Source organism: Erythrolamprus reginae, chromosome 3, assembly GCF_031021105.1.
Source record: "Erythrolamprus reginae isolate rEryReg1 chromosome 3, rEryReg1.hap1, whole genome shotgun sequence".
Taxonomy (NCBI): Eukaryota; Metazoa; Chordata; class Lepidosauria; order Squamata; family Dipsadidae; genus Erythrolamprus; species Erythrolamprus reginae.
Window position 1 is genome coordinate 188,035,829 of NC_091952.1, and position 19,304 is coordinate 188,055,132.

General features: G+C 41.0%; 1 protein-coding gene across 3 annotated transcripts in view; it reads left to right on the top strand.

Annotated features, from left to right (window-relative positions):
• Positions 1 to 19,304, top strand: part of ZNF516 (zinc finger protein 516) — a 160,625-nt gene that overhangs the window by 114,910 nt on the left and 26,411 nt on the right. For all 3 annotated transcript variants that reach the window (XM_070747439.1, XM_070747440.1, XM_070747438.1), the window contains exon 3: positions 12,434 to 13,858. In XM_070747439.1, coding sequence (XP_070603540.1) covers positions 12,434 to 13,858 — 1,425 coding nt within the window. The remainder of the gene's footprint in view (positions 1 to 12,433; positions 13,859 to 19,304) is intronic.

Here is a 19,304-nt window from a genome sequence, read left to right on the forward strand (position 1 = left end):
TATGATTTGTTTTACACTTGTTGTGAGCCGCCCCGAGTCTTCGGAGAGGGGCGGCATACAAATCCAAATAATAAATAAAATAATAATAAATAAATCTGGCTTCCCTAATGACTTTGCTTGTAAGAAGGTCGCAGAAGGGGATCACCTGACCCTGGGACATTGTAACCATCATAAATGTGCCAAATGTAAACCCTGTGACCATGGGTATTCTGCAGTAGTCATGTGTGTGAAAAATAGTCATGTCACTTTTTCCAGCGCTGTTGTAACTCTGAGTGGTTGTTATGCGAACTGTTGTAAGTTGAGGACTATGTGTACAACGATAACAAAAGATTTTAATTTCAGCTTAATGATAAGGAGATGAGAATTGATTTTTTTGCAGGGTTATTTTGCATAAGATCAAATCAAATAACAACCAAAGTTTTGCTGCAATGTTTTCCAATTTTACTACAAGGTTTACCAGGGGGAAATGCTCAGGGCACTACTATCAAAGTCCAGTAAATTGGGGGAGAGGGATGAAGAGAGAGTACTTTCCTTTCATGGGGCAGAAACCTTCACCATTTTGCATTCATGTGCGATATTGAACTAGAATTTATTGAACAAATCCCATAATGTTTTTCTTTTAGATAAGCATCTGTCAGCTTTCTCCAGCATGTTATAGTCCAAACTTGTAATTTTCTCATTCCCATCCACCAGAGCCAACATCGTATGGTTTAATGGTGTTGCTAGACATTAATCATTCTGCTTAGACAAAAAGACAGTATAGCAAATATATGCACTGAATAGTATTTAGATAAGCATTTTATGTATGAAAAATTCATCTTAGTGTACAAGCTTGGTGAAGAATATTTAGGTCCTTTTGTTCTATAACTAGATGGATCAGGTTTGAATGTAAGTGTTTTGTTTAATGTAAGAAAGGGGACATTGGCAAAATAGTGTAGATCTTGATAATTAACTGTTCAATAATTACCTTAAAAGAAATAATTGGTTTAATGTTTAAAATGGAAGGTAGATCTAGTTTGAGAGAAAGAGAATGGGTGACCTTAAAAACATAATTCAGTTCTGTCCTATTCTAATAACAAAATCTTTCTTACATTCGCAAATACTGTATTCAGTTTAAAATTATATAATGGTTGGATTTATCTTTTGTTTAAGAAAATTAGAAAAACTAAAGATCTGAAATAAAACAATACATACAAATAATTAAACACTTAAACAAAAAGAAACAAATAGTATGAATTAACACACACACACACACACACACCCTTGCTGAAGGTGTTAGCGAGAAATTCTGGATTTATTAAATTTCCTGCATTGATGCTGAAAGCAGCAGAACTATTCAATCTAGCACTAAAGAAACTTGTAATGCAAAAAAACTTGTTTGGAGGCTGGAGAATAATCTGGAGAAATAAAAAATAAAATGAGCACTGAACTTTGCATAGTTTTGAAGTTAAATGGTCAAATTTTCATTCAAGCACTTTATTGAATAAAGTCTCTTGTTTTACACATTTTTTTTAGTTTTCTATTGTTGCATTCCCTAATTCAGTATACTATATTTCCATATTTTTCAAATTATTATTATTTTTCCTTTTGGCAACGGGGAAGTACTATTTCTATGTCTTCCTGCCAGTAAGTCGCTCAGAAGGTGCATCTCTCTGGCTTTTCTAACACAGATTTGTTGGGGGGGGGGGGAATATATCGATTAAAATTGTTCAATTAAATTATAACTGTTACTGATATATTAACACAGTAAAGAGGTATATGGCCCCAAACTTCCAAAATACATGTGTTTTAGTTCAAACATTCATTTCCTGGGAGGATGAGATACAGTGCACTGAAGTGTTCATGCTTGAATACCTTGGATATTCTTAATGGATTTTTCTTGGTCATTGCTTGTTTTGTGCTTGTAGATACACACACATACCAAAAAACCCCACCACTGGGATGCTAGATAATATTCAAGGGTATTTCAAGATATTGGTGCAGAACAGGTAGCTCATATCAAATAAACATAGAGTCCCATTTACTGCTCATTCAGTAAGTTACCTATTTATTTATTTATCTATCTACCTACCTACCTACCTACCTACCTACCTACCTACCTACCTACCTACCTACCTACCTACCTACCTACCTACCTACCTACCTATCTATCTATCTATCTATCTATCTATCTATCTATTTATTCAAACATGTACGAGATAACAGATATAGGTATAAACAAGAATATGAACCAGTGGTGGATTGCTGCCGGTTCAGACTGTTTGTATAGAACTTGTAGTGGAAATGTCCTGCGGTTCACTGAACTGGATATGATGACTGTCAATCCATGTTCCTGAACCGGCAAAAATCTCTCTGTACATGCGCAAAGGCTTCTGCCCATGTGCAGAGGGTCATTTCTGGAAAGGAACGTGCTCGTGTTAGGGAAGCAAGCACACACATGTAAAATGTGCACTTCCGTCACAATGTGAACCGGCAGGGAAGTTAAGTAGAACCCACCCCTGATATGAACACAGGGAATGGGTATGAATAAATGGGGAAAGTAGGACAGGGACGGTAGGCACACTTATCCACGCTCCCTTACAGACCTCTTAGGAATGTGGTGAGGTCCACAGTAGGCAATTTAAGGCTATTGGGTTTGATGAAGTAACAACAGAGCCAGGTAATGCATTCCAGGCATTGACTATTTACTCTATTGCTGAAGTCGTATTTTCTGCAATCGCATTTGGAGCTGTTTATCTTGACTTTGTATCCATTGTGTGCTCATGTATTACATTGTTCCCTCGATTTTCGCGGGTTCAAACTTCGCGAATAGCCTATACCACGGTTTTTCAAAAAATATTAATTAAAAAATACTTCGCTGTTTTTTTCCTATACCACGGTTTTTCCCACCTGATGACATCATATGTCATCACCAAACTAATAATTTTTGCAAATAAATAACAAAAAAAATAATTATTGTTAATAAATAATTATGTTTATAAATATCAGGATCACTAAGTGTCTTATTCAATGGTGAGTACCAGTAATAATGGTGAGTAAATGGTTGTTAAGGGAATGGGAAATGGTAATTTAGGGGTTTAAAGTGTTAAGGGATGGCTTGTGATGCTGTCCATAGCTAAAAATGGTGTATTTACTTCTCCGTACTGAAGGAGTGGGTCCAGCAGTCACATGGGTTGCTCCTGTCCAATCCGTTGGAACTGAGCCTAGTATTAAAAAAGACTGCTGGATCCGCCCCTTCCCCAGAATTCGCTCAGTTCGCATCCTCGGATGTGTGTGAATGCTCGTTCCTCTCGATAAAACACCTTCCCTTCGATCTCCCTTCAATAGCAAGTAAGATTTTTCCATTACTCAGCTTGCCGGCAGTTTTTTTCTCAGCCCTACTGGGCTTTGAGTTGGGGGAGAAGTTAACGGCTCAGCCATTCGCGGTTTTTCCCTCCGTGCTGTAGCCGCGGCCGGTTTGTTAATTCCGGCCTTGGAGGTCCTGCCGAGAGCAAGCTTTATTCTTTCAACTAATTAAGGGCTATTTACCTCCCGCGGTGTGGGACTTGATTTGTCTCCCGGGCTTAGTCGCTCCTATTGCAAATAACGGAGCAGTTATTTTGGCGCCAAGGCTCTGACGCCCAGTAAGTTGCACTTTCGGTTCTGCCCTAAGGGGTCGGCCATTAGTGCCTACAGCCCGCCGCCTGACCCTGGAGTCGTCGCTTTGAGTTCCCTCGGGCCTATTCTCCACGGAAGTGGCCTCCAACCAGTGTGCCTTGGTTTTTCTTAAAGTTAAGTTAGTGAGGCCTGCCACGCTGCACTTAAGGACAAGAACTCTTGGTATCGCCCAGGATTGCCTCTTAAGGCGCAGCAGCTCCTGAGCCTAGGAGCAGGGTCACCTATCCTCTTGGGAATTCCACAAAATAATTCTTCTCCCCCCTAATTTTTGGCTCAAGCCTTGTCTTCTGTAATTGCTCAGACTATGGCTTCCCTTCCCAAGAGAGGCACTACCAAAGGTTCCAAAGAGGTTAGGCCTACTGGTAATCCTTCTGAGCTTCCCCAGGCCTCTTCCTCCTCTTCCTCAGGCTCTCAGTCTTTAGCCAAGCCCACTAGGGCTGAGAAGAGAAGGGACCTAGCCCTACAAAAAATACATGATAAATCAGCCAAACGTTTTAAGGTGCAGGCCCAAGTGCATATCAACCCTACCCCCCCGGAGGCCTCTAACCTGCCTCCCTCTGGGGTACCTGTGCTATCCCTGGATGAGCCAAACCTAAATCCACCCCAACCTAACCTATGGGGTTTAGGTCCAGAGGAGCCAGATATTACCGAGGATTTCCCCCAGCCAGAACCTGTTCAGGGCCTCAGGGATCCTCAGGCTTTTCCGGCTGATATTTCTTCCTTGCCACCGGAGTTTCAGTCTATCTTGACTATTCTGACTAACACTATTGATGCTAGACTCTCATCTTTAAATGTACCTCCTCTGTCTCATCCTCCCCCTCGCTCCTCCCGTCCCGTGAGTTCTTCTCCTTCCTACAGAGCCCCAGTCATGGAGGTCTCTGACTCCTCTCAGGAAGAGGATGAGGACGTGGATGCAGAAGAGGATGATGACCCCTTTCAGCGTCTGTCGGAGGATGAGGAATCTCAGATTAAGATTCCAGCCCCAGCTGCTATTTTCCCTTCGCAGCTTTTCAAATCTCTCCTGCTAAAAGCTAGAGTATCTACGGGGCTAGCCGGGCAAGAGAAGCAAGCTACTCCTTCCACAGAACCCCCAGAGGAAAATCTTCCTTACTTCATGGAGGAACAGGAAGACAATGAGGTAATTCCTATGCCCAAGTTGTTTAAGGATGCCTTGCTTAAACAGTGGGACCACCCAACCATAGGCTTCACTCCCACTCCCAAGGACAAGAAGCTCTACAAGCTCTCCCCCTCCTATGAGGAACTCCTAACATGTCCCAGGCCAGATGAACCAGTGAAGACGCTCCACTCAACGGCTGCCATGCCGGGCGAGGCAGAGGAGGTCCTCCGGCCAGAGGACAAACGACTTGAACAAATGCTCAAAAGAAGTCTCCTTGCAGACTCATGGGCCATTAAGAGTGCTGCAGCGGCATCCTTCTTTTCCAGAGCTATGCTCTTATGGCTTCGTCAGCTCCAACTACACCTGCCTCCAGATGACTTACGGGGCCAACAGGATTTCAACAAAATCTTCGCAGCTGCCCAATATATAGCAGATGCTACTCTCCAATCTTCCAGATTTGCAGCCAGGTCAGTAGCGGCCTCCACAACGGCCAGAAGGCTTCTATGGCTCCGCCCTTGGCAGGCGGGGGTAAGACAGAAATGGCAGTTAGCTATGGGTCCACTGAAACGTAACCTCCTCTTCGGAGATCTTCTGGACCCTCTCCTTACGGAAAACGCAGACAAGAAAAAGGTCTTGGGACCTACCACCAAGAAGGCCCCGAAACCGCAGTCCTTTCGGCGCACCGGGCGTCAGCAGGATCAAAGCTTCGCATTTCACAAGAGCCCAGGTCAGTATTCCCCTCGCTTTCGATCCCAAGCTAGAACCACCAGGGGCAGAGGGTCCCGCTATCAGAGAGGATCCTCTACTACCAGAACTTCCAAAAGAACCAGATGGTAAGTTTTCTCACCTGCCTATAGGCGGTCGCCTAGCCTGGTTCTCTTCCGCCTGGCACCGCTCTTGTAAGGACCCCTGGGTCATTGACACAGTGGAAAGGGGCCTAAGGTTAGAGTTTATTTCTTCTCCCCCTAACCGTTTTATTTCTTGTCCCTCTCCCAGTTCCTCTCCATCTCGTATTCGAATGGAGGAGGCTATTTCTCATTTGTTGACTATTAGAGCTATTCAACCGGTCCCCTCTCTCCAGAGAGGTTTAGGCTTCTATTCCATCCTTTTCATGGTCCCTAAGACTTCTGGAGGTTGGAGAGCCATCTTGGACCTAAAGAAATTAAACCGCTTCATTAAATATAGAAAATTCAAAATGCACTCCCTATCTTCCATTTTATCAGCTCTTCATCGAGGAGACTTTATGGTGTCTCTAGATCTCACTGAGGCCTACCTCCATATCCCCATTGCCAAGGTCCATAGGAGATTTCTGCGCTTTGCCTTTCAAGGCAGGCATTTTCAGTATAGGGCTATGCCTTTTGGGCTCTCCTCAGCTCCCAGGGTTTTCACTAAACTCTTGGGATCCTTGGCGGCTCATATCCGGGCCTCTCCCATTCATATTTTATGTTATTTAGATGACATTTTAATTCATGGTAATTCCAGAGCTGGTGTAGCTGCAGACCTCTCCTCTACCATGTCGGTTCTACAGAACCATGGTTTTTCCATAAACCTTAACAAGAGTCATCTTGATCCATCCACTTCCATCCTGCATCTGGGGACTATCATTAATTCCGAAATATCCCAGGTTTTTCTCTCCAATGAGAGAAAACGCAGCATTTTGGATCTCATTGCTCGCATCCTGCCCCAGCAATCGGCCTCCATTGTCACCCTATCCTCCCTTTTGGGTAAGATGGTGTCATGTATTGGTATTGTTCCCTGGGCCCGCCTTCACGCCAGGGAACTTCAATGGCTACTATTACCATTTCAGAGATCAGGCCACAGCAACTCGAACCGACGCATCACCATCCCACCGTCGGTTCGCAGATCCCTCAAGTGGTGGACTTCTCCAGCCCTAGACAAGGGATCCCCCTTCCGGTGTCCCGACCAGTTTGTAGTCACCACAGATGCCAGCCTCTCGGGCTGGGGAGCCCACGCCCAAGGTCTTTTAGCTCAGGGCACATGGTCACCGGAGGAGGCTTCCAAGCCCATCAATTGGCTAGAATTAAGAGCCGTGTCTCTAGCTCTAAAGCAATTCCAACCTCACATATCCAACCAACATGTGCTGATTCTCACCGACAATATAGCCACCAAAAGCCATATTTGCAGACAGGGAGGCACAAGATCCAAGGCCCTCATGAGGGAGGCCCTGAAGTTGGGTCTTTGGGCAGAGAAAAATCTCCAATCGCTTCTAGCCGATCACATCTCGGGGAGCCTCAACGTCCAAGCGGACTGGCTCTCACGAGCCACCATAGATCCAGGCGAGTGGAATCTCCATCAGTCACTGTTCCACCAAATCTGCCTCAGGTTCGGCCATCCAGTGTTGGATCTATTCGCGACCAGAGACAATACCCAGCTTCCCCGCTTCATCTCCAGGTTCCCGTCTCCGGGAGCGGAGGCAGTCAATGCCCTCAGGAGTCCTTGGCCTCCAGGCCTACTGTATGCCTTCCCTCCAATTCCAATTCTGCCAGACGTGATCAACAAAATCCTCCTGGAGAAAGCACGTGTAATCCTGATTGCCCCTCACTGGCCTCGCAGGCCCTGGTTCGCGGACCTTCAACAACTGTCCGTCCAGGACCCCTGGCGACTCCCCGCTTCGGAGGATATGTTGCGGCAGGGGGCCTCCTTCCATCCGGATCCAGAGTGGTTCCACCTCACCGCCTGGCTGTTATCCGGAGGGACTTAGACCTGCGAGGGTATGACCCAGACACAGTGGAAATCATTCTGAAATCCAGAAGGGGGTCTACCAATCGGATCTACGACCATACTTGGTCCAAATTTCATCAGTGGTGCTCGCAGGAGGGCTTATCCCCCCTGTGTCTTCCCATACACAGGATAATCGCCTTCCTTATGAAAGGTTTCCACCAAGGTCTCTCTACCAGCACCATCCGCCGCCATCTGGCCGCTATCTCTTCCGTCTTGGCGGGGCCTCGCAGGCAGCCCCTACGCTCCCTTCCAGAAATCCAAGAATTTCTAAGAGGAGTGGCCAATCTCAGGCCTTCTAAAATCCACAGATATCCAACCTGGGACTTGCCACGGGTTCTCCACTCTCTTACTCAAGCACCTTACGAACCCCTGAACTCTGCGTCCCTCAGGTACCTATCCTTCAAGGTAGCATTCCTGGTGGCGATTACTTCCGCCCGACGCATATCTGAGTTGGCAGCCCTTTCTATCAGACAGGACCTCTGTCAGTTTCACCAGGATAAGGTGGTTCTGCGGCTGGACCCCACCTTTCTACCCAAGGTCAGTTCCATGTTCCACAGATCTCAGGATATCGTTTTACCTTCTTTCTGCCTCCAACGAGAGCATCCCCTGGCGATTAGATGGCACACTCTAGATCTCACTAGAGCGCTAAGGATTTATATCCAACGCACAAGATCCATCCGGAGATCTGAAGCACTCTTCATAGCCTACCATCCCAGATCCTTGGGATCCAGAGTGTCTTCCACAGTAATAGGTCGTTGGATCAGAGGGGCCATCTCAAAGGCCTACGAGACAGCTTCCCTCTCCATTCCAAGGAATATTACAGCGCATTCCACCAGAAGTGCTGCCACATCTGCCGCTTGGGCGACTCAGGCTCCGTTGGAAGAAGTCTGCAAAGCAGCCACTTGGGCCTCGCCAAATTCCTTTATAAAACACTACAAGATTGATTCGTACGCATCAGCAGACGCTGCCTTCGGAAGAAGAGTACTCCAATCCGTTATCTCTCACGATAGCAATGTACTCCCACCCTAGGGACCTATCTCTTGGGTATGTCCCATGTGACTGCTGGACCCACTCCTTCAGTACGGAGAATAGGCGTTGATTGCTTACCTGAACGCCTCTTCTCGTACGGTGAGTGGGTACAGCAGTCACTTCCCTCCCTTTGTGTGGTCTTCTTTACCTTCTATTCTAATTTCTTATAACACACGAGAGTTGAACATTAAAGAGCTTCACTACTGAGCCTAGTCTACGGATTCGCGAATTCTGGGGAAGGGGCGGATCCAGCAGTCTTTTTTAATACTAGGCTCAGTTCCAACGGATTGGACAGGAGCAACCCATGTGACTGCTGTACCCACTCACCGTACGAGAAGAGGCGTTCAGGTAAGCAATCAACGCCTATTCCGCATCTCTACTTCACGGAAATTCAATTTTCGCGGGCGGTCTCGGAACGCATCCCCCGCAGAAATCGAGGGAACGCTGTATTGAGGTTGAAGCTGAAGTAGTCATTGACAGGTAGGACCTTGTGGCAGAGGATTTTGTGTACTACGCTTAGGTCAGACTATAGGCGATGTAGGTTGATGCATACAATTTTAGGAAAAGCCCTAGCAGTTCTTTGGTTTAGAGGTAAAGGCCCCAGGCTAGAAACCGTAGGAGAATGTTTGTTCTAGTTCCAACGTAGGCACGAAAGTCGGCTAAGTGACTTTGGGCCAATTCCTCTTTTCTCAGCCCAATTCACCTCGTAGGATTATTGTAGTGGAAAAAATAGAAGAACGAAGTATTAGGTATGTTTGCTGCTTTGAGTTATTTATAAAAACAATGAGTTATTTATAAAAACAATACAAGTAGGGTGAAAAATATCTAAATTCTAACAATCTAGATCATTTTTTTTACTGTAGAAAACAAAATGAAGATAGAATAGCAGAACAATGCATTTTTATTGGTAGCTAGAAATTATCTGGAATAATCCCAGGAATGTAAACCCCTCCATTGAAATGTTTCTTCCCTCAGGAAGCCTATCAGAAGGTTTTTTTGGACAGGTCATGATTTCTAGACTTAATCTACCTCTTCTGATAAGATTAATTTTATCTTTGTTTAGCCTCTATGTAAACAAGCTCCATCACATAAAATGTCGAAGAAAAGCCACCTCGTTCTTCTAGCTGGTGTTATATTGAATTGTGACAGATCTGCTTTGAAAATAACACAGATGTGCAGTCTCTAATTTCACAGTTCTATATAACTTTTTTTCCCCTTTTAAAATGTAGATACAGCTAGTAATCATTGGGCATGTGCTTTCAGGAAGTCTTAACTTGTAAAACAGGAAGGTTTAAAAAAAACACTTTAAACACAAAGGACCTTGTCCCTTTGAGAGTTTGAAAAGAAAATGATGTTAACAGAATAAAGTATTCAACCCTGTTAGACAGCAAATCTATGGGTTATTTTTAAGCTAATTACTCAGAATTAAACAAAAGCTTAATGCCTTTTCCCTGAACAGGAGCTGAGGTCAAATTAAATGAAGCTGAGACGTTGTTTTTGTTGAACGTTCAGGCTTAAACAGATCACATTTGGCAGGGTTGGAACTGTGCCTACGGTACCAAAGTTGTGTTAACCAACAGTGATGTGTTTGATTTTCCAAAACGCTTGCTTGTGCTGAGATAAAATGCAGATGCAAAAAAGATTCCTTATGCTCTGTTTCTACCAGTCTTTAGGAGTTCTCAGCACTTCTGTCTAGATGGAAGACAACTATTTAATAGTAATCCTGGACTTTATCAGAAAATGAGCAATGAAACTTAAAATAAACCATGCATATTAACCCCACCATAAAGAATTAGCATGAGCAAACAAAGTGAATGTTCCGGGAGAAACTAAAAGGAAGACAGACGTTTTATAATGTCAGATGTTTGATAAAGTGATCTAAAGCATTCTTGATTCTATATTCCTTCTTATAAGAAATACTTTAAAATGTAATTTTGTGCACTCTCTCTCTCTCTCTCTGTGTATGCATAGATGCAGATGAGCTGTATGTTTACATCAGTGGTGAAACCTACTTATCTTTTCTACCAGTTCAGAAGTGCATGCTTTGTGTACATATTTTTCACCCCCGCTCTCTGCAGGCATGCTTTTTCACTCTCTGTGCATGCGCAGAACACTTTGTATATGCGCAGCGGATTAAAAAAATAGGTCGGTGGGTTGGCAGAGCCTCGCGCTGCTGCTGCTACCAGTTCTCCAAACCACCGCCACCCGCCACTACCAGTAATCGAACTGGTAGCATTTCACCCCTGGTTTACATTTAGGTATAGATACCGATATAGATAACCAGCGTTTAGAATATGCTTGAGCTTTCAAAAGATTCAGAGCCAGAAGAAATATTAAACCAAGTTTGATAAATGATTACTATAATATTTGTAAATATAAATTTACTTGTTAATATAATACAGATAGTTCTCGATAGTTACAACCACAATTGAGCCCACAATTTCTATTGTTAAATAAAACGTTAAGTGAATTAAGCCCCATTTTATGACTTTTTAACTTAGTAAATATGGTTGTGAAGTGAATCTGGCTTCCCCATTTATTTTGCTTGTAAGAACGTTGCAAAAGGTGATTACATGACACCGCGGACAATGCAACTGCCATAAATAGGAGTCAGTTGCCAAGCATCTGAATTTTGATCATGTGACAATGGGAATGCTGCAACAGTTGTGTGAAAAATTGTCACTTTTTTCAATGTCGTTGTAACTTTGAACAGTCACTAAATGAACTGTTGTAAGTTGAGGACTACATGTACATGAACTTGTTTAATATTTAAATTAAACTCATTCTGATCCTTTTAAAAGTAAATAATTTGAGTTTTATTTCAGAACGGAAGTTAGAAAATTGTAATTGATGGTTGTTTATTATTCATTGTTATTAGTTAACTTTCATCCAGGGAATTTGGAAGGCTGAGGGTGGGTCTGAACCCAGCTCTTCTCATTCCTAGTCTGAAATCTTAAAAATATTTCACCATACTGATTCATTTTAAAATGAAGAGCTTGTAAAAGAAAATGCAGAGTGGTCCTTACACATTGTGTTTTAAGACTAAGTTGAATGTAGGGCCTTTTTTTTTTTTGCTGTTGTTTTATATGTTTTGCGCAATTTTTATTTCATTCTTTGAAATTATGTATAGTTCATTTGCAAAACTGTCGCAAAAAGTCACATCGTATAGCATGTCTCATTCTTGTAACGGACTAGAGTTGTTATATAGTATGCCAGTTGAGGAAAATAGCATGATTTCCGTAATGGCATCTTATGTGTGTTCCTGGTTTGCTTCTTGGTGAAACAAGAATAGTGGAACAATAATCAGATGTTCTGTTGTGGGTTTAGGATTGGTTTGTGAGTGTACCCTTGGCTGGTTTCAAATCTTTACTGGCTTGCTTGAATTTCCTTGAATATGGTCATGTAGGTTTGAACCTTAACTTTATCAATACACTTTGCGGAATTTCTGGAATAGTAGTAGAATGCGAATGAAAATTGTATAGCCATGACTGTGAAAATTGCTATAATTACTTTAAACAGGCATGTGCCCCCTTATTTTCATAACACTGGGAACATAAAATATAGACTTCCTGATTGAGTAAGTCAGTGCAATCTTGCAACATTATCATAAACTGTTTTCGTTTCCTGTTTTCAGTATCATGAGCACAGTATCCTGTGCAAATTAATTCATTTCTTTTAAAGTATCCAGTTTCATGGGAATAAAACAATACTGTTTATAGCATAAGATTTCACGTACATGAGAGTTATGATACCTGTGCCTTGAATGCTGGGCTCCCAGGCCTTTTTTTTTCCTAATCCAAATAATTATTTGTCCTTGTTTTTAATTTTGTTTGACAGGTATATTTTTAAACATAGCTTCATATTAATTTTTGTATGTATACTCTACAGGTAAAAAACCATATCTCTGCAATTTTTCTGATGAAGATGCATCTGGGACAGCCATACAGCTCAATCAGGAAAGCAACAATAGAGAACAAAATGCTGTGGAATCTAAATCCGAAGTGCTAAAGGTGGCACCTACACCACAGGACAAGATCAAAGAACCATGTCCAAAATATGTGGATTGCAAAATTTACCCTGATTCAAAGATGTCAGCATTTCAGCAAAGTTGTGATTTTCCTTGTTCCAGTACGGCTGCTGATGTGAGACTGAATTTGCCAAGCCCCTTGGAAATTCAGCAGAAGCTCGCTAAAGAGATCCTTATAGAGATGAATGAACATTCTGTGCTCAATAAAGATACAGAAATGTCTGAAAAGATTCCATTAGATCTAAGTGAGAAATCAACTAGGGCTGATTCGAGTTTTACCTCAACCTTGCAGGCTGCTCTGATTGTCCACCGATGTCCTTACTGCAGTTATAAAACTTACTATCCAGAAGTCCTGTGGATGCACAAAAGAATTTGGCACAAAGTTAGTTGTAATTCTGTGGCTCCTGCTTGGGTTCTTCAAAATGGATTCAAGAGTCTAAAACTTAATTCTGTTTTTTTGGCAAGAAGTGGGCGCACTGGACCACCTCCTGTACTCGGTGGGAAAGAATGCCAACCTTTGCCTATAGCCAGATTTACACGTACTCAGGTGCCGAGTGGGTTGTCAGCATACAAAAATAATAATTACTCCGATATTGCTGTGTCTCTTAAGCCCGGGGCTATGGCAAAAGATGTACCATCCACTGGGGGCTGTGGTCCGCAGCCATCAGCTATTGATGGATATAGACCTCCCAAACTTAACCACATTCACGAACAATATGGTACCGTAGCCCAGCAGCCCCAATTAAAATCAAAATTTGATGTGAACTCCAAATTGATGCAAACGGGGAATTTTAGCAGAAATTCAACGCCTTCCCATACTGTGATATCTAAAGCTAGCGGACAGCCCTCCAGTAGCAGAGAAACAGAAAAGTACGTAGTCCCTCAAGTAAATGCTGGATCTGCTCCTTTAATCAAGCATTGTACTCCAGATACAGGGAAGGCCAAATTTTTATCTCCATCTCAGTACCACCCTCTGTGTAAAACTGAGCCATGCATTACTCAAGAACCTCCATCAATGCCTCAGCAAGAACGTACCGCCAAGAGAGAAAGTGAAATGAGAACATTGATCAATTGTACTGGAGGATCCAGAGCAAGTCCTTTGATGCAACCTCAGCCTGTTGCAGCAGGACCTCCTCCACCTGTACATTCCACCAAACAGGAGCCATCCCCTGAGGGGCATGAGAAATGTTTGGATATTGTAAACATCTTAAAGACTTCCATTCCAAAGGATCTGGCTACTTTCTACCAAACCTGGGGTGCCAATAGCCCCGTAATGGACCGTGCTGGTAAGAATCCTAAGAACTGTCTTTCCAGCATATTTTTAAATTCTTAATTCCTCCCCTCTCCCCTAACGTAAGGAATGCCCCAAAACACTTGTGTTGTTACTGTCTGTGTTTAACAAGGTTCTCTCTCCTATTTAACTGTCCTGTCCTGCATCAGATCACTTAGGTGGCTTACCGGGGAATAACACTGCTATTGAACTTAATGATGTTTTCTTCTGAAAAAATATATGTAAGGCCTCACTGCTAGAATTCTATCTGCAATTAAATGCTGTGTTCAGTCCCTATATTTTTTTAAAGTGGGAGAGGGTGGAGGAGGTGTTTGAAGAGGCTTGAGAGAATTCCCTCTATATGAAATGTCCACGCAAAAGTTACAAGTATCTAAAACGAGGGATGGGTGGGGCAGGAGTTTAATTTGCATGAGAAATGATTATTTCAAGAAAATTACGACTTTATTGAAAGTTTTCGAGTGCAAGGGATTTTCAGAATTCAATGACAGATCTGTGCTTTGGAGATAAAATTGATGATAAAACTTTGAAGAGAGGGGGAAAGGAAATAATAATTAATAATAAGACAATTCAGTATTAGGGCAAAATAATTTTGGCTAGGTTTGAAGTTTGTTGGATCTTCAGACTCCAGTTTAGCTGCTAGAATCAGAGCAGTAACATCTAATTTGCAATGGATTTGAGCAAAAGTCTTGGGAACTGGATGATTCAGATTGACTTGAAGGATATTTGACTCTGCATATCTGAGTCCTACCAACCCTGCACCATTATTATTCTTTATTTCAAATGGTTGTGAATTGCAGAGTAGTTCTTTTATGGCAAGCATATGTTATATATAGCAGTATTTTCAGTAATAAGGGCAACTATCACTTTAATATTTTAAATGGAAATTTATTAATATATACTTGTTAAACATGCTTGCAGGTGATACGATAGCAATAGTGAAAGAGTGCTCCTGAGCATATGCAGAGCTCTATTTCCACTATCAAGTTATCAGAAATTCATAGCCAAAACCTAGGATTAGCAATAACCAGTAGGCTCCCACAACAGCAGCAAGAGCAAACAAAGTAGATCCTAATTCTGGAGAAGATTTTGAATTTAGGCTTAGCTGGAAATGCAAAACTAAATATAGCATTCTCAGAATTTAAGACAAATTGATTTATCCACAAGATAATAGGATAAAAGAATGCAGCATTTGACACCAATGACTTGTCTTCCCTAAGTGATTTATTAAACTTTATTTTTCTTGTTTGCCCACTGTAAATATTTTTGTTGCTTATTCTCCTAGATAAATGTATCCCTTTTCCTTATGAACTAAATTAATAAAGATTTAATTATTAATCAGTTAGAAAGAATGAGACCCATTTTGGGAAAATTCCTTGCAAATGTGCACATGCCTTGAAGATTCATATAGGTAGTTGTGTACGATGTCCATTGAGCAAAAGAAAGTTAAAGCATGTTTGCCAGGATGTAGAACAAAGATATCAGTACTTTGATGAGTTTTATCCAGCTGTTGGTAAGAAAAATCCTTAAAATATAGCATAAACATTTGATTCGTAAAAGATAGTGTAAAACTCTTAGCAATTATCTCTAAAGAGCTGTAGGGTAATATCCAGGGGTGATATTTGGATTCTGCCGTTTGAATTCTTTTACCCTTTGCACATGAACAGAACACTTTGCACATGCGCAGAAGGTAAAAGAACCCAAATGGTGGCATCCTGATGGGTGGGTGGAGCCTCACCCTATCTTCATGACCATCTCTCCAATGACTGATGGGCACAAGTGAGACGGGAGCATTTCACTCCTAGTAATATCTAATAGGTTGCTGAGAGTAAGGAAGTTGAACAATAGAATTGTTACCTAGGCAAAAAGGGTTGAAATGTTTTTAAGATTTGAGAAAGAGGGTAATATTCAAAGCAATTGGGCAAACATGTCCCTAAATCATTGAACGATAAACTAGGGGAGAAACAGCATAATTCTTGCAGGATTCTCTTCTTAAAGCCAATCTCAATATAAGTTAGCTTTCTTGTAGATCCTTGGTCAGTTTTCCTTAGTGGTCCCTGCATAAGTGCTCTAAGAAGTTGCAGTGAAAACGTATATCCATTATTTTGCTTATTGAAAAAGTTATAAGGGCCCCTTCTTATAATGGGGCTACTTACTATTAAACAGATGAAAAGTTTGTTGTTGTTGTTTTAATTTTAAAATTTTAAAATTTAAAGTTCAAAGTTCTTTGAACCCGAAGAACTAAAACTTAGTTCGTTTTCAAAATTCAATGTTTTTGGCTCTTCCCAGTTCAAAGAACACAGTTTGTATAAAGGCTATATAACAGATTATATATATAAGATTATATATATATATAAGATTATATATATAACAAAGATTTAGGAAAATAATGCATTCTAATAGACAGACAATATGCGCAGAATCTGAACTTGGAAACAAAAACCTATTTGGAAAACGACCAAAGAACATAAAAAAAAAGTGAGTCAAGATAGGAATAAGATGAAAGAAAAAGACAGAAAAAAAAAATCACAATAAATAATAAGAGAGAGAAACCATCGTGACAGATTACTGATTGGTGACTACTATTTGGCAGTGCCTTTTTTATGTGGTGAAGAAAAATCTACCTGCTTTGAGATGAATCTGTTCTTTGGTTCTTCCCGTGTCAACATTGCTCCATTTCTTGACTAGCTAATGCCAGCATCAGGATAATTTTTTAGAAGATGACACCCCCCCCCCCCCCAAATATTAATTTTGGTAAGGAGGAAGCGATTACACATTAGCTAATTCCCACATTAAGATAAGGATGCCTTGACTTCAGGTCTTCCCAGATTATTTTAGTTATAATCCATAGGCTGATTTTTGACTTTTTTTCTTATGCTGCAGCCATAAGAAACTCTCAGATGCTGATAGTAATGCCCTTGTATAACTTAGTACAACTCTCATTAATTGGACACACTACATAGGTAGACCTTGACTTACAACAGTTTATTTAATTACAGTGACATTGGAAAATTTTACTTATGACAGTTTTTCCTACTTCGAATTATTGTCACGTAATCAAAATTCAGATGCTTGCCAACTGACTCATATTTATGACATTTGCCATGTCCCAGTAATCACGTGATCAACTTTTTCAACCTTCTAACAAGCAAAGCCAATAGGGAAGCCAGATTTACTTAACCTTGTTACTAATTTAACAAATTTACAGTGATTCATTTAACTGTGGCAAGAAAGATCATAAATTGGGACAAAATTCATTTAACAACTGTCTCGCTTAGCAACAGAACGTTTGGACATTGTAAGTCAAGTACTATCTGTAATTTCGTAGTGTGAAATAGGAAGCAGGTAAGTAATTTAAGTGAAAGGCTCATGTTTTGTTTCTAAATTAGTCATGCTTTCCCAAGTACCTTGCAGAAATAAATAGACCTAGAAGGAAAATTGTGGAGGCTGTAACAATAAAAAAGCAAGAATTTACCAGAATACAAAGTAAGGAAAATATATTGATTCATAAATACTGTATATAGATTAGGGTAAGATAATAATTGTTAAAATAAAGTAGTGTAGTAACTTCATCTTCTGTTTTAACATTAGAGTTTAATCAGAAACAATTGAATATTTTCTACAGCACAATTGTACGGTGTTGTCAAATTCTCAGTGCACACTCATTGAGTGCACACTCATTCTGCAAACACATTGGCTTTGTCAATCCTAGTAATAAACCTAGGAATTCAAAAAATTGTCTTTGTGTTACTTCACTTTTCATTCCTTTTCTGATCTGCATTGAATCCGTGGCCAGTTCAGATCTGCTTGTACAATAGCAGCCATTATTTCGCTTTATCAAAAGTCTCATCTAATGCCTGGAAAACATCACTAATCATGTCTTCATTTAAACTTCACTCACATTGGTCAGACTTTGTAGACCTTAGAGTTAGTTTATCTTTTTATTTATTCAACATCATTCTCCTCCTCCTCCTCTTTTTTCTCTTCTTCCTCTTCTCCTTCCTCCACCTCCTCCCCCCTTCTCCTTCCTCCCCCCTCTTTCTCCCTCTTTTTTTCTTTCTACATACATATGAACATACAGTTAGGAGTCTAATTCATTTTTAAATTTAAAATATTCAGTGTACTTCTCCTTTGCAATAGAACTTTATTGCTCCCAGTAGAGCATTCCCTTATGAATGCTTTAGCATGCAGCAGAATTGGCGCAGGTTTAGAGTTCTTGCTTTTACATTTTAAATTGTGCCTCTTTTCTCAGGAGATAAGTGCACAATTTTGTTTCTTTCTGGTAACACAGCAATTTTCTAATCCCTTGGAGAAATAGTTACAAGTACCACCAGAATATCAGTGCAAGTTATTAGCATTTGTATTGTGTCAGGCATTCACAAGCTTTTTGCTTTCTTAAAGAATGTTGTTAAGAAAACAGCACCCCCACAAGACCAAGACCAGCGTTTCAGATTCTTCAGGGGTTATTTTTCTATTTTACTATGAGTGTTATTTACAGCTATCATAGTATTAAATGTGACACAGGCAGCATGGCAATTATCCTTTCCAGTTTCACAGGAATTACTCTGATGAGAATCTGAAATTTATGTAAATAAAAGTGAATAATATTTATACACACCTGCACCCTTCACTGATGGAAGCATTGTGATCTGTATAACAAGTTCTGCATAAAGAGATCTTTAAAACATTAATATTGTTTCTCTTTTAGCATTGATCTTGGTTATTATCAGAATTTATCATCTATGCATGCGTTCTGGTTTGGATCATTCAAATGCAACATCAGTGAAGGGTGTTTTTAAAACATTTAATGCATAAACTGGCAGAATATGTTCTCTTTAATAGACCGAATGACTGAATGTTTCTCTCTTTCACACACACACAATAGCATTTTCCACTATGAATTAAAGGCCATCGACATAATGGGAGGTATTCCTTTTGCAAACCAATACAGACCTTATACATATGGGGTTTTAGCCAGGACTCCTTTTTTGATCCCAAGATAAAAGCCATTTTGTCAAGAAAAGTAACTACCGGTAATAGAATGTCAAATATGGAACATATTCAGTGGGTATTGTCTAATACCCTCCCCGCCCAATTATCTAATGTGAATTAATTCATATGTAATACTGATCTCATGGTTTAACGCTAGTAATACACAGTATCATTTATTTATAAAACCGCCATGCGGCCCTGGGATTCTGAGGTTTCTGCCTTGATGGCCCTTTCTACATTGGCTTATCCACTCTGATTTCAGATTTGGTTCCAGGCTGAGTATAGGGTCTATGTCAGGGGTGTCAAACACTATTTTATTGATGGCTGTATTAGGGTTGTGTTTGACCTGGAGGGGAGGGTGCAGGGTAGGCTTGGCCAGGGTTGGCATGGCCTGCTCAACGTCACTCGTGTTGGTGGCGCCTGTGGTGGCCCAAGTGCTCTGCCAGCAAAAA